This window comes from Hypomesus transpacificus, chromosome 2 (assembly GCF_021917145.1).
Source record: "Hypomesus transpacificus isolate Combined female chromosome 2, fHypTra1, whole genome shotgun sequence".
Lineage (NCBI taxonomy): Eukaryota > Metazoa > Chordata > Actinopteri > Osmeriformes > Osmeridae > Hypomesus > Hypomesus transpacificus.
Window position 1 is genome coordinate 14590833 of NC_061061.1, and position 16705 is coordinate 14607537.

At 44.8% G+C, this 16705-nt stretch overlaps 1 protein-coding gene across 1 annotated transcript; it reads left to right on the forward strand.

Annotated features, from left to right (window-relative positions):
- The first annotated feature begins 964 nt into the window (after positions 1-964).
- On the forward strand, positions 965-13660 carry nr2f5 (nuclear receptor subfamily 2, group F, member 5). Its single transcript, XM_047042646.1, has 4 exons — positions 965-2174; positions 8728-9008; positions 9156-9402; positions 11468-13660. Exons 1-4 carry the CDS (start codon positions 1808-1810, stop codon positions 11785-11787), a joined length of 1215 nt encoding a protein of 404 aa, XP_046898602.1. The 5' UTR covers positions 965-1807; the 3' UTR covers positions 11788-13660.
- Positions 13661-16705: the final 3045 nt, after the last annotated feature.

Genomic DNA, 16705 nt, shown 5'->3' on the forward strand with positions numbered 1-16705 from the left:
GGCATGGATTCAAATTCCTTGTAATCAAAGAATAAAACGTTAAGGCGATGGTTAAAGTCAATGGGATATCAATTGACCTCGTCACATAGGATTGGGACACTATTTTCGGCCACGGTGATGTTGAATTTCCTTCACATGACAAATCAAGACTCATCTGGGAAAATAATGATGTTCCTGCTGTTTTTGGCGTAAAAAAAAACATTTGAGAAAAACACTGTCACTGTTAATTACAACAAGGGCCTTTTGTGTAGACTACTGAAATCCAGCTGGTAAAGCTATACAAAACCTGACAAAATCAACACACATAAAGTGGTAAACGATTTAGGAGAGTTTATCTTTGGGTGAGAATTTGGTCACATTACGAAACAATTAGGCCAATCAATAGCCTGGAGTGTTTAATGTGGAAAAGTGAAAACTTTAGATTAATCAATATATTATGATACTGGACTACAAAGAGGCCATTCGCAAATCTTAAATGCCCTCCCCCAAAAATGACATGGATACATTATTGCGCTCTGAAGAAGTTTTGTCGCATATCATGGACCTTCTATTTCTTATTGCGGGATAGCCTTCATGTTCTCTGCAGGTTACATTCCTTTTAAATTTGCGATTAGAAATAAAAGGAAGCCTACAGTAAGTGGGGCCAGCTACTTTATGCGATGCATCTACGATTCCCCGCGACATATCGTGCTCTAAGAACTGGATGTCTGTTAGAATTTACTTCACACACATTACAGCACCAACAGCCACTCTGTCAATCAGAGGCAAGCTAATCGGCTTCAGGCCAATTGAACGTCCTCTTGCTTCTCTGTAGTCCCCTGGCCAATTGAGATGGTCCATTCATGTACAGCCGCTCTCAACGAGGGAGGGGGGCATGTCCAAATATGGTGGTTATGACCATATATGGTGCGCGTCTGGAGGGCACCAGTACAAGCACGGCTGTTTGGTGTCACTTTCACCAAATTCTAACTATGATTCTCAGAGATGAGACCGACAGCCGACGGGTGAAGTACAGTTGATTGGCAAATCTATCTCCCTGTAAACATCCTGCATCTACCACAGAGTGCACCATTCGTGACGTGTCTATTCAAACCTTTTCGCGGCGCGTAAGAACAGAGCAACGAGAACAACTTTTCGGGATTGCGTTTAAACGTTTCGGATAGTTGGAACGAAAACTTAAATCCCATAACAGCGTAAAGGGTCAGTGTTGTTTAGTATGACGGTCAATCGAGCCTCAAGTTTGTCAAGAGAACTTTTATTTGTATGCGGCAAAAAGTAGACCACATATCAGCAAGAGAAGAGCTCTTCATGCGCGACTGATTAGACAAATATCCTTGTTTCCAGAAAAAGGCAAGGTCATTTGTGTATTTTGCGGCGTATGGAAAGAGCCATGCAAACAACTTTCAAAGAGACCGTATTTCTTCTTCAGTCAGGACGCAGCACACTTTATTGATTGTCGACTCTAAGAGACATTAACTTTAAGAGATCTTGTTTATGGATTTCTGTGTTGAGGTACACTACAAGGTTCCATTCTTACGTAATGGTCATGTTGTTGACATACTGTCTTAGTAAACTTTGTTAGGAGTTTACAGAAAAAAGACTATACGTCCACCACGGGTGACTTCATGTAAAGAGAATAGCCTATATATTAAAAAAATATATACAACATAGTTTCATTTCTGGAGGAAGTGGGAAGCGCCTTTTCGCCCTGCCTTGTTTTCCCAAGACGTCAGAACGGATCTTTATCTCCTCCCCGCGCTACGGAGTCGGACTCTATCTGTGGGTTAACCAAAGTGTTTAGGATAGCATGGCAATGGTAGTAAACCAGTGGCAAGAGAACATTTCGGCGGATCCCGGATCCCAGCTCCAGATTTGCAGTCAGGAGCAAGGCGGGACACCGGGAACCCCCAATGGTTCCACCCCGGGAAACGATACTCTTTCCGGGGACAAGATCCCCAACGTGGACTGCATGGTGTGCGGAGATAAGTCCAGTGGCAAGCACTATGGCCAGTTCACTTGCGAGGGCTGCAAAAGCTTTTTCAAGCGATCGGTGAGAAGAAACCTCAGTTACACCTGCCGTGGAAACCGCGACTGCCCCATCGACCAACATCATCGGAACCAGTGCCAGTACTGCCGACTCAAGAAGTGCCTAAAAGTCGGCATGAGAAGAGAAGGTAAAAGGCATTGAGGCTCACTGTGTGTGTGAGTGCGTGTGCGCGCACGTGCATGTGTGTTGATGATGTTCAGTAGACTGTCCAACAACATACTCTTATTATTAGACTGTACATGGCTGATTGTGGGCTATTTGATCGAATATCCAAAACACCATACATCTCATGTTGCGCCATAATGCTGTCCGTTTCAGATCGCTCACTTGCATGTCCTGTTCAGTCCATCAGAATGGGGTTATTTTGCCCCTCACTGAAAAAGAGCCCTCTTTGTCTCCTCATTAATTATGGTGTTTGCTCCCCGACACCCTAGCCGCTGCAAGAGGGTCCTGCTATATTTATTGTATTGTGCATGATTAAGAACGGGTCAATTAGTGCAAAAGAGGAACAGTGACAACGTGTTCGCAGAGCAGAGCGTTTCACTTCTAATCAGTCAACTACAACCTCGCCGCGTCGCGTTCAATCAGACGAGTTGGTGTACAGTAATTATAACACGCGAACCAAAGGCATTCGAAATCTGCCAGTTCCAAAAGCAGTAGGCTTGTGTGTCATCGTTATTGCTTAAAATTTATTTTCAAGATGTTGTAGCCTACCCAATTTTACCTTGCAAAGTAAGATGTATAAGACAGATCCTTTATAAATACCGAGGATAATTATTCCTTATTGAATTCCATAACGGCGATTTCAATAGGCCTACCTTTTGAAGAGATGATACCAGTAAATAAACATCAGTAAATAAATAGGCTATCGCTTTCAAATGTTTTAGGCCTACTTGACACCAACTTTCAGCTCCACAGTTGTGTTCAGTCTAGAGTCAGTTAGTTAGTTAGTTGGTTGGTTGGTTAGTTAGGCCTTCCATAAAGTTGTTTGTAGGAGTTAAGATAAAATGAAGGAGATCTCGTCAGCGCGCTGATGCACACAATGTGCTGTATACACTAATACTCCTGTCACAACACTGATGGGCAAATGTAGCCTACTCCGATAAGTATTTCTGACTAAATGAACCCGAGGGAATGTCCGGATGCACCGGTCTATTAAAGTTTCATCTGACTACATTAACAAAAGGCTATATCCTCATTAGATATTAGTAATCAATACAAATTAAGAGTGGCCAATTCAAAAGTAATTGGTGGTGCCTGTTAAGAAGGATGACGTAGATCGTTGTGGAAAAGCGTTGCGACCCACTTAAACGTTGTGTTTTGGAGGTCAGAAAGATCTTTAAGTCATCCTGCAGTACTTTGGGGAAAGTTGATCAACTACACAGCATGGTGAATAACATAGTTTCATATTTATTGAAGGTAGTTTTTTTTGCTGACGCCTGGCCTGGTTTAATCATTGTTTTACGTTAACTGAGACCGAAAAAAATATTTTGAAAACAATTTTGTTTTGAGTATTAGGATTGGCCTACTTTAGCATATCTCAGGTGGACGATGCAGACCAACGTGAAATAAATGAATGGTAAAAGATCGATTAGCCTACGCATCAAGAAAAATGTGCGTATTTAGCTTTGCATCCAAGCAAACTCGAAGCCATGGTGTCGAAAGCACGTGATGTATTGGCAATTTCTTAAGAAGCCTATGAGCCTAACATGGAATCATTTTTTAAGAAGTGTAGACACATTTCCAATCCCCAAATAACACTTTAAAATATTTTCTTAATACATTGTAATTACCTTCTGGTTTGTAGCCGGTTCTAAATAATGTAATGCAAGTCCATTTCATAGGCTAAATGAAATTAGGCAACGAGTTAGAACATTGTGACAGTAGCCTTGTCTCGAGTCTTCAGTTCGTGCACTACATGCAAATAGTAATGCATTGCACTGATAAGCCTCAAAACTAAATGTAGTCTTCCCCAGAAATCATCACGTATCTTCTACATTATAGCCTGGGGTTGCCTGAGACTGACAGAAAGAAGTGCAATGTGCTTTCTATATAATCCATTCAAAAGCATTGAAAGCTTTAGGCTACTTTATACCCAAAACAATTGTTGAATACAGAGATGTGAAAATAAAAGGCTTTATTTCATATATTTTGTGTATTCTGACGTAAGAATGATATTCAATTATCTTGAAGGCCATACAAATCCATTGTTAATACTTCACTTATTCAGAACACATCATGTGTGTAAAATGTGTCAAGGAATCACCTTTTCTTATTAAGAAAAAATATCTTCTTGAAACACCAAGTATGCCTGATGTAGTGGCTAAAAAACACCTGGATTGTTAAGCTTGTTGATGTTCCTTGTGCACCTATTCCTGTTCAGTCACTTCTTCTGTGGTGAAAATGAAATTGGCTACAATTCCATAAATACAAAACAAATTTTCTATGCATATAGCATGAACAGATATACCACCCACATTCCTGCCTAACTACACAACATACGCATATAAGTATCTAACCAGAGAGGCTGCCTGTGAAATTGTCTTACAGTTCTTTAGGTTACACTCACTGGCAAAGTTTGTTTTCTAACATCAGCAGGATAGCTTTTTATAGTTTTAACACAAACTTGCTCACAGTCACATATGTCGTTTTCTGTCAGTATGTTTAAAAAATCTGTGGTCAATAATGATAACGCACAACACACAGTCTATGAGATCACTTCCATAAGACATATTCTGGGATGGTGTCATAGTAAATTGTTGATGATCTTAATGTAAATGACCTTCTTCTGAGATGTCTCCCTGCCCTCTACTCTTATAGTGCTTTACTGATCACCCCTTTACAAAGCCTCCTAGATATCCTAGATATTCAATGACAAATGCTGTCCACACATAGTTATTAAACACAAACAGCAGACCTGTTGATGTGTGGCCTTTCACACATCGACCCTTAGTTCACACCATCTAAGATAAGATAACACTTTATTAATCACCAGGTGGCGAAATTTGGGTGTTACAGCTGCAGAAATGAAGATAGAGATTATAAAGTCATGAATGAAAGTAATGGGAAAAAAGTCGAAACCTTAGCAGTGGAAAATATAGGTCAATGGAAACACAAACACTAAGAAGAAAAAGGTTCAAGGCAAAGTCCAAACATGAGGGCTCTCTAGTGAGTAAATACTACAATGGGTTTCTGATACGTTCATCTGATGTTGAGCTATGTAGTAGTATTACCAGGAAATCAGATTTTTAACATCTCTGCTTTTGCTAAACCGCTGGTTGCTGAAACCTTCACCTATGTCACTATAATGATGCTGGTGTTTGGTGTAGCATAATGACATTTTCAAATACTTAATCTTGACTTAATGGCTAGCTAACCTAGTAAACTAATTCACCTTCCAGATTTTCTCTCAAAAGAAAATGGCTTCCATTGACAAAGACCTTGCCATATTTCAATGTCCTTGCAGTCTGTTGAAGTAGTAGGCAATGAAGACACAATGGCAGGCATCTAGTTGCTAGGTTCCCCCAATCCAATATCCTCAAGGCGAGCTTTAATATTTATAAGGTGAGGGGAAATGTGTGGAAAAATTGAACTTGGTTTTCATAAATGTGCTTCATTGTCTCAAGGTGAAAATGATTTTGCAGCAGCAATGTTCCCTTCCAACATATTTACATATTGAACATTACATTCCTCACACAACCAATGTCTTATTTTATGTACCTTGTATTATTGTAAAAATTGAGCTTATCTAGGTACAGTGTGTGTAGTCATTATGTAGTCAGTGGGCATTGATTGAAAACCATTTAGCAGTTGAAATCTATCACGTGTCTATCAAAATGTGACATTATTTTAACCACAAAGCCATGTTTACAAGAAACAGGTGACATTGCCTCCAGTTGGCTGTCTTTTCTTGCTTTGTCAAGATACTGTCCATAAAGAGATGAGAGATGAAGAGAAGACTATGGATAGAACTCCAGCACTACAGGGTAGGGTCATTTTTAGAAAATGAATTCAAGCAGTGTCCGCTTCATCGAAGACAGCGTGACAGCCGAGATATTAAAGTGGCTGCGTTTGTAGCCAATGCTCTTCAACCTACTTCCACTGTACTCACTCAGTTCTCAACAGCTTTTTTGTCTCAAGCGCTGTCATTTATCATTTATTTTCTGAACCTGACTATTCTGTCTCACACACGACATGGCTTCCATTTTCACAGTTCTCTCCTTAACTCTTCCTAAACGGACTTCTGTCCTGCTAACTTTTTAATTATCTTTCACAACAATTTTTCTCTGTCACTGCTAGCTCTTCTCTATGGGTTTATCTGACAACATTCTGAAACAAAAATGTGGGCCTTTGGCTCTTTGCTGTAGGCCTGGTGTGTAGCGTGTGAGAGCAGTGACCCCTAGGGGTCAGGAGTCCAGACCAAGCTTAATGAGTCACTTTGTGAAGCACAGAAATAACACCTGAATGTAACATCACACACAGCTCTGAAAGCTGGGTTGCACACACACAAATGGACTGTTTTACGTTTGTGAGTGGAGTTTAAGAGTTTAGAAGTGCTTTATCCTACTTGCCAAACATATCTAATTTGGCAATTAGACCCTCTCAAATCCTCTCTCTCAACCGAAGGCAGGGGATCTTTAAGACTGACCCTACACAGCCTCATGACCTGTAGATCAGCTTTCATTGCATTAAACAATTAAATAATTCTACTGGAGACCAAATAAGGACATAATTGCTTGGAGCTGTCCATTCTCTCACTCGATACAGATTACAACAGTGCGTTGAGAAGTCACTGCTAGAATCTGCTTTACTGCCTAACACCCTCATGTGCTAGGCGTGGATTGTCTCTATTTGAAGGTGTGACTTTGGTTCCGTTGTTGTTTTGTTTGTCCTACTGTATCTGGAAATACAGATCAATAAAAAACAAACCAAAAAGGAAATCGACCACGGCAGTCGAGTATTCAGAAATACTTTAACACCTCTCCTACCTCGTCCATAGTCGTTCACTGTACTGTATTTCTCTATTGGGCCACATCATTTGATCTAATGTGACTATAGTTTAGCATGTCAATAGGTCATGTCATTGTGGATGTTTGTTCTGTTTGTTTTGAGTATGAGGAACATAGAACATCCTCTTGCGCAACGTTGCCACTGCAAAGACATCCTTTAGCTAAATGTCTTGATTGTTTTCTACCGTTGTGTTGTTTGCCAAAGGTGAGTACATTCTTTACCTGGGTCATGAGATGATAAAGTTGACAGGCAAACGTCATATTTTGAGGTCACATACTCTTACGTACATGTCTACGCAGTCGGCAATCCACGAGCAATGGTATCTTGACAATGTGCTCGAGTGATTTGACCTGCCACATTTCGAGGTGCCGTGGTGTGTTTGATTGACACAGCTGCTGTGTCCTCAGGACAGATGACGCTGTGTTCTCTTTCCCTCTCATTCCCTCTCTCTCTTTCTAATGATGCCCCTGCACCCCCACTCCCCCTCCACCTGTCCTTCTTTGTAAACCAGTTCTCCCTCTAACTCCCTTTAGATCTTACAGTGTCAAAGACAAGGCCTATTCACCTCTTCTCCTCACTCTCTTCTTCTTCTTTCCCTGCCTCTTGTCCTCCCTTTCTTTCTCCCTCTTGCCCCACCCCATCCTCCCAGCTCATTCCCTCCCTCATTCCCTCCCTCTCCATGTGTAACTGTAGATGGAGTTATTAGTCAGACTGTCGGGATGACTGAACAGGTGTTTTCTAAATGGGCCTTTGAGGCCTTCCTACATCATAGCTGCTGCTGGATGCAGGAATGCACAAGTGTGTGTGTGTGTGTTAGGGGGTTTCTTGGCCCCTGTGTGCCGTCTTTGCCTCCGGCTTAACCATTTGGCAATTTCGAGGGGTGAGGGTGTAGGATGAGTTGAGTTAGAGTGGAGGTGTGAAAAAGTGTGAGGCCTTTACCGATTCCCGGTTGTCATTACTCATCGACGCACGTCACTCTGGGTCCATCGGCCGGTCAGGAGATGGGAAACGTTAACACATTTAGGGCCAAGGAAAATTCCCCTCCAATTTCTCCACACTTCACACCCCCACGCTACTCCCTTTTTGGTCTCTTCACACCCCCGCCCCCCGTCTCCCCCCCCGTCTCCCCCCCCCCGTCTTCCCAGATATGACATGTCTTTTAGCTGCCAGTGATTTAGCCCTGGTGTAATTCCCGATGAGAAAGAGCAGAGTCCTTCCGAGTGCTCTAGATTCCGCTTTCACGGTCTGGTGTAATAGCACGCATACTAAATCAAGATGGTAAACGCTGGCCTGGGTAACGATCATGTGACGACAGAAAAGCTTCAGGTGACCGCGCTGCCATGGCCCCAGCAGCCTTCATGGGAAGCCTCTTGGGAGATGAATAGAAAAGTGTATATTGAGTGAATGCATGAATAAATGAATGAATAAACACTGATATATGAGCTCCCAGTGTGCCTTCCCCCCCAGTCAAACCATTAGTCTGTAGCACACGGTTTGAGAATACAAACCCTGCAGCTTTTGAAAATGAAATGCTAACAGTGTCAGAGTGTGGATTTCCTTTCAACAGTTGATCTTTTCCGAGTAAAACCGAGTAAAAACGAGTGAAGTTACAGTGTGTGTTTATATAGTCTTCATATCTAAGGTTTTTTCTGCACTTTTTTCTCTTTTAGCTGTCCAGAGAGGCCGCATGTCCAACTCTCAGTCCAGCCCGGGTCAGTATTTGACCAATGGCAGCGACCCATATAACAGCCAGCCCTACCTATCAGGTTTCATCTCTTTGCTCCTGCGTGCCGAGCCCTACCCTACGTCCCGTTATGGAGCCCAGTGCATGCAGGGAAACAACCTGATGGGCATTGAGAACATCTGTGAGCTGGCGGCCCGGTTGCTCTTCAGCGCGGTGGAGTGGGCCAAAAACATCCCCTTCTTCCCCGACCTTCAGCTCATGGACCAGGTGAGGAGCGCCGCTGGGATGCACGTCGATAAATTCCGCATGGTTCAGCTTCGTTATTACCCTCTGCGCACGGAGCTAGCCAGTCTACCGTGCGCCATGTCTCCTGTAAACTGACCTTCCGGCCCGTTCCCCCTCTCCGCGTCACAGGTGGCGTTGCTGCGCATGTCGTGGAGCGAGCTCTTTGTGCTGAACGCCGCGCAGTGCTCCATGCCCCTGCACGTGGCGCCCCTGCTGGCGGCGGCCGGCCTGCACGCATCGCCCATGTCCGCGGAGCGAGTGGTCGCCTTCATGGACCACATCCGTGTGTTCCAGGAGCAGGTGGAGAAGCTCAAGGCCCTGCAGGTGGACACGGCCGAGTACTCCTGCCTCAAGTCCATCGTGCTCTTTACCTCCGGTGAGTTCCGTCTCGACAACGACTCCATATTTACGTAGGCGTTAGGTATCTCACAGGACTGCGTGTTTGTGTTCATCGTAATTTTTTTAGTATCGGTGCGCTACAGCCTTATAAAATATGGTACGAATCACAGTAGGACTGTCGGGTTTGTAGATTGTTCATGGAGTGTTTATTGTTCATGACCACGGGGAAGTGGGTGGGAATGCACCCGACCAGAAGGTGTCTCGCACCCTCGTTTTTGTTGCCGTCATCTGCATCTCCCTCGCACAGCTTGTCAGATCCACTTTACCCTGGCTACCTGGCTCTGGCCCCGGCTGCTTTCGTGGGGTGCGGATGGCTGGAGATCCACCTCTCCTTTCTCATTTCTTTCATCACCCACTTCTCCTCCGTGCTCCCATTTATTATTGAGACCAGTCAGCCGACCTCGCCCCCCCCCATCCATTTTCCTCACCCCAACCGCAACCCTCTCACCCCTGCCCCCACCACAGTGGGTGAATTATGCATGGTGGATTGGCGCGATGAGCAGGATTCTCTACAACCCTGGCCCTGACCTACATAACCCCTGTAGCCCTGAGCATCCCTGTGATACATGCATACACACACACAGTCTGAAACAGAGACGGACACACACACACTCATTCACATAGACAGACGGATAGACAGACCCCTGTGGACTGGACCCCCCCCCCGTCGAGTCCAGGCTCGCATGATCTAACAGGGACAGACAAACTCCCAATGCCCCTGCTCACCTCCGCCCCCCGTGACCCTCCCCACAGACCCCAGTTCCATCACCACGAATCAGGCAGCGGGCATCTTACCACTTGCCCTCACCTCCCTTACCCCCTGCTTCCCACTGTGTGAGTGCCCGGGCAGGCAGACAAAGGGAGGTCGGGCCTTACGTGGAAGACTGCCCGCGGAGGTGCCACTTCGGCACTCCTGCACGCGAGAGGAGGGCAGTTACTAGTCCCCCGACAGTCCCGTCATCTCAGCAACCTGCTTCTCAAGCATACGGCACAAAATGGCAATCTCCAGAAAAGTTCAAAAGTGGATGAGACGCCTTACTAAAAGGGCAACTGTGAAAGACCGAAAAAGACGTGCTGAAATGGGCAGTTTACACTCCACCTAGGAATATGAGAATGAAGGGGGGGCGGGGGTAATATAACCCCCTCCCTAAAAATATGAAGCATATTAATCCTTTGTTGCGTGTAACTGAAGCACAACGGGGCAGAGTTTGAGTTTGGGGGGAGGGGAGGCATAACGTGACAAAGCGGGACCTAGCGTGCAGGGTGGCGGGTTGAAACCCTGGCTCGTTGCTTCTGCACATTACAGTAACTACAGTAAAGCACTTCGGATGACATTTGCCCGCGCTGAGCAAAGCCAGCCTCTAAATGAGGGTTCACCCAGGGGTCAGGAGAGGAGCAGCAGCCAGGCTGTGTGTACTCTAAAATGTGCCTTTGTTTTGAGTTCACACTTCTACCCAGACCTCCCCAGTCACTCTCTCCTGCGTATGGAAAGAGAGAGAGCATAGAGGATGCATTGACACACAGCACACATGAACGCTCTCTGAGCGTTGAACACTGTTACTGTACACACACCCCTCGGCGGACCAGACTAACGCCAGGGACTGGTGTACAGGGAGGTGTGAGGACAGGAGGCAGGTACTGAGGGTTGAATGAGTGGTGTTCCAGTATGTGTGACAAAGTTAGGAAACAGGTTAGGTTAGATAGGTTCATCTCCAGCCCACCCCTTCTGCACTAGAACACTCAACATGAAAATGCCAAACACAATTTTAAAGCAGGTCTCATTTTGTTTGGACAAAATAATTCACAGGGTGCCCCCAATTGATTCCAAAACCCTGATCAAGACCCTCCTTCTCTCTGACCCTTGTCTGTCAAACGCAACAGCTGTTGGCAACCGCTTGACTTCCAGCTCAGTTTTGGACGCAAAATAAAACCGCGCCTACTCTAGGGACCTCATTAAAAGACCATAGGTAGCAGTATTAGTGCTGTATGTCGGTAACCGCACCTGTTAAACATGACGCTAATCTTTTCCCCCTTCCCCCCAGATGCCATGGGTCTGTCAGACGTGGCCCACGTGGAGAGCATCCAGGAGAAGTCCCAGTGTGCCCTGGAGGAGTATGTCCGGAACCAGTACCCCAGCCAGCCCAACCGCTTCGGCCGCCTCCTCCTCCGCCTGCCCTCGCTGCGCATCGTCTCGTCGCCCGTCATCGAGCAGCTCTTCTTCGTGCGCCTGGTGGGCAAGACCCCCATTGAGACGCTGCTGCGTGACATGCTGCTGTCCGGCTCCAGCTACAACTGGCCCTACATGCCCGCGGTGCAGCGCGATCGTCCCATCTCCCTCCACTACAACGAGAACGGGCCCTGAGAAGGGAAGAGGAAGGAGTAGTCGCGGGAATCAGGCCCAAACCGTGTTTTGGTCATCCGTCTATTGCTCCCCCTGGCCTCTTTGTCCAGCTTCTCAGTATCTCCCAATCCACTAACCTCACTTCCCCTTCTGCAACCTAGTCTTGACCAGCTGACCACCATGACAATACTCCTCTCCAGCCACAGTTAACCCATCCAGCCAATCACATGCCTCTTCTTGGAGGAGGGGACCACGGCCTAATAGAGAAAGTGCCGGCGACACATGACATGAGACAGACTGAATGGTGAACGGAAGTTATTGAGCTGTTTGCTTGTCTGTTGGACTCAAGGTGGTTGTCACTAGATCTGAAATGTTGCTAGCTACTCTTTTGTCAATCTCGCATTTAAAGGGGTTGTGTCCAAGAATCCTCCACAGTTTGGCGAGACAGCAAGACCTTTGACAGATTGAACTTCTCAACCCACAGTGTCAGGCCCAAGATTTGCTATTAACATTTTTTGGACGAAAACCAGAAGCCATTAAAAAAAAAAAAACAGATGCCAAATTTCCTTGGACTTCTCCGAAGACATTATTGTGTGTGTATTAGCACTGTTTGTATTGAGAGAAAAACTCATGATTGTGTTCAAATGTATGTCATGGAATTATACAGTAGGCATCCACAGAGAAAGTGTTTGATGGGAAAAGCTCAGGTTTGAGGGTTGGGGGATAGATGAACATGCCAATATTAGTAGGACAAACAGACATGCCTCACCAGAGGCAAAACACACTTATAAGCAGCCCGTGCCAAAGCTGAAAAATCTACATTGTTTGGAATATTTTTGTGGTTGTGTTGGTGACAAAACTTTCGGTTTTTCTTTGATTGACTTTTGACTTCTATTTAGATCTCTGAGGAAGTAAATAAAAAAGGGAGTTTGTAAAAAATAAATAAATAGGCACTTGCATTGTGAAATTAGCCCCACCTCACACTCCAGCCAAAACACAGCACTGGTAGATTGTCACTCAGATGCCATTTTGGAAGGATGGGAAACCTACAGGATCACAAGCACGTCGTTCCAGTGTTACCTTTGTCTGTTAATGTTTATAACCGAGCAGAGTAACACTCAGGGTACTAAAATGCCCACAAAGTGCTGTCATAGGAATGATATAACACATTTTTAGATTGTTTTCAGTCCTAATTGTCAGCCCACTGTGGCTGCCATGGTTACCAGTCCAATTCTGAACATTTTAAAACTGAAAATTAGCTGGACTTGCCTTAGAACAAAGATTTAGTCACTGAGCATTTATTTTATGACTGTGCCATAATCTGTTGTTACCTGTTATAACAGGCATTAGGACCTCCTTATGACACTGTCATGGTAGGCCACCCACTGCAACTTCAGTGTCACTCAAGCAAGCAGGATACAGTACTATAGCAAAACGTATCATGAACCTCCAAACCTCTAGTAAAGTACACCCTCACACCCCCCCACCCCACCCCACCCCTCCGCAGTGGTGGATTTTTACTGTGACTTCTTGTATCTTATTTTTTATTTTTTTTTACAGTCAGGCTACAAGGCATATTTGATTGTTTGGAGTGTAATCCCAAGCTTTGAACATGGCACTCTGGAAACAGCGACAATAGTTTTGGGATTTGAAAGCCATTTGGGACCTTAGAGAGCAGGACAGTCTGTTGATAAAGTTAGTTCACATAATATTTCTATGAGAGTATGTTGTTTTTTTTTCTCTATTTTTGTTTGGAAAAATTGAAACATTAATTGAAATAAAAAATCAGTTGTTCACAGTGGTTTCTCTGGTCTCACTTTATTTTATGATGTTCTTTTATCACATGATCAACTAAATGTTATTTTACTAAAGTTAATCTTTTGTGAGGATGTATCTGCACTATATAAACTGAAGTACTACTTTCTGAATATTGATTTATTAAAGGCCAGTCAAACAGGCACCAAAATTGAAACCAAAGTGTATTCTCTGACCCCTTGTCCATTGAACCACTGGCAGTCTGGGGCCAAGGCCTTGAATTTTGCTATTTTTGTGTACATGCTCGGCTATCCATTAAAGACTAATTTGGGCAGTGTGTTTCTCTTAAGTGTAATTTGACGTGATGGCCTACAGAGGCATAAAATGTATCAATACAGTCTGTCAACGATGATAAATACAGTTGGGGATTCCCCAGTCGTCACGGCAGGGTAGCTGTTGCGTTAGTAGCCCAAATGTTGATTGTTGCCTGCTGTTAGGGAGTGTGAGAGAGTAAGCAAAGCCTCTGACCCGTCACTGCATGATGTGTATCGTGTGTGTGTGAGCGAGAGAAGTGAAGAAGAGAGAAAGCTCATGGTCTTCAATCTCCAAGTGTCTGGATGTGTTTCCAGACTGGAAGTTGTGAGTGAGTGTATGCAAACTTGTTGGCCCTTCACTTGGAGTGGCGTCTTCAGACAGACACCAAACAGGATAGAGTGAGAGCAAAGGTCCTCCGACTTTTCCCAGAAACATACTTCATATGCAGTCCTTCCAACTCCCCCTACCCCGTCAAACACACAAACACGCACACACCCCCCATAACCTTGTGCCCTTTACCTCCGCCTTCCCCCAAGTGCTTTTCCTTACACTCCCCAACCCCCACCTCTCCACAGCCTTGTAACCCCCCCTGCCACCGCCCCACCACCAGTGGTGCATGTGGTGAGTAGGAGAGTGACTTATGCCTTCATTTCAAAGCTGTCACTCCTGACCAAACACCATGACCCCTCAACCCCTATTTTGGAAGCACACATTTTTTCCTCCTAGCTCTCTTCGTATGAATATAAAAAAACACATGTGGCCAAAAGGTGTGTGTGTGTGTAAGGGTACAAGTGTGTGTGTGTGTGTATGTGTTGATAAGTTAAGGTATATCATAGTGACATAGAAGCTTTAAATGGCAGTTGAATTATTTGCACATGCATTCCACACACATGTTTTCCCAGTGAACATATAAATGTTTCATCAACACAGAACCACATCCATCGGTGTACCAAAACCAACATCAAACATATAGATGTAAAGCTACCGGAGTATTCTTTTTTTGTCACTTACAGGTGTACGGCATTGTATTCACTATTAATACACGGCATACGTACAATTTGGGCTATGCAGTGTATTCGATGTCTGTATATCAATGTTAGTCTCCAAACCAATCAAGTCCAAGTCAGAGGTTGGAATGACAAACACAATAAGCCCAGAGATACATCACCCAGTGTCCTGACAGTAATTGTCTCTGCTTCTCAAAGCGTCCCCCCCCCCCCCCTCCTCCTCCTCCTCCTTTCCCCCCACGGTGGCTTCAACAGGGATGACACAGGCGCCAGTCATATGCATTTAAACCAGACATCCTTCTGTATCTGTTAGGACACACTTTCAATTTAGCATGGGGGGTGGGTGGGGGGTACCTGTAAAAGGACACCTGGGAGGCCAAGTATTCTTTGCCAAAGAACATAATTGATATTTCGGTGATGGAGAGTGCGAGGGCGAGTCATGGTTTGGCTTGATAAACAGGCACATTTTTTCTCTTCAAATGTTTCCCCCCCCTTATCCAAACATTAACATCATCCGCACATGGACGGGCCACTTGGTCTGTCTCTGTCTCTGGGGAATACTTCAGGGGGATGGGGGGGCGCCAGCGAAGGGGAGATCGATAGGTGAGACGTCAGATTGAATTGAGGTCACTATTTGTTCCTGCCTAAGAGGACCCACTTACCAGCTCGCCGTCCGAGCTAGTGTTGTCTGAAGGGAAGTACGGGGGAGGCGGGGGGATTGGATTGGCAGGGGTGGTAACTGGACAGCTGTATGGGTGATCATCGTGGGAGGAGTTTAGTCTTTTTTCTGTCTGGGTTGTGTTGATTCGGTGTTGTCCTGGGGTTTAAAAGGGACGTGGTTTCAATGTTGACGGGTTCTGATGGATCGATAAGTTAGGCCCACTATTGCTGTCGAAGCACCATCTATATGTAAAACATGTGACTTGAGACCCTTGTTGCTCCCTTGTTGCCTTGTGAGAAAAAGTGTGTACTTGATGAATACAGATTTATAGCTGCTGCTACAAGGAATTTGAAATAAGTGACATTCTTTATTAGAAACAGATGACTTTTTAAAGTCTCTTATTTCCTTTAGTTAGCATAAAATGTACATATGTGTTATTGGATGAAGCATCTGCGTTCACCTTACTATAATTAGAAAGGCCTCCTAAAGTCTCAGTTATAATTGGGTTGAAGTTGACATTTCAGTTGATCTCAGATCAATTTCCACTGGGCTTTCCATCACAGAACAGCACAACGAACAACTGGGCCTAAAAGCCATCAACCAGAGTCCATTTGATATTCAGAGCAATCCATCTCCAATGCTAATATTATAATGAAAGGATCAGTCCGTGTCTGTGAGTGGCTAAACAGTGGACTGTTTGTGAGGATGTCCCAAAAGCAATAGCCCCATTTCCGGAATCAACACACCCCATCTGGCATTCCCAGATCCTTTTGAAATGGAAACGCTTGTTTTTTCCATAACTATCATCCCCTGCCAGCATCGAAAAAGGAAATTGCGATCTGCGTTCACATCTCCCCCTTCGCTCTCTCCTCCGATCTCATCAAGGCATGGCTGAAGTCGCCCCTCTTCTGCGGAAAATGGCTCCGGACCGACCAAAAGAGCCCCCATCCCCCCCCACCATCATCATTGAGGAGCAGACCCAAACTATCATTGCCCCCTTCTTCCAGATCCTATCTCCAGTGTTCCTATTATAAATCATTAAAGAGGGCCCCAACTCCAATATATCGCAACAGCATCAATATTGATGTGGGAGAAAAGTTCTTCCCAAGCTGGTTCAGCCACTGAACATTAATATTGATGGTGTTGTCCTGCATCCATGCTGCTGGGTTGAAACTCTAAAATGGTCGTAACAACCGGGTGT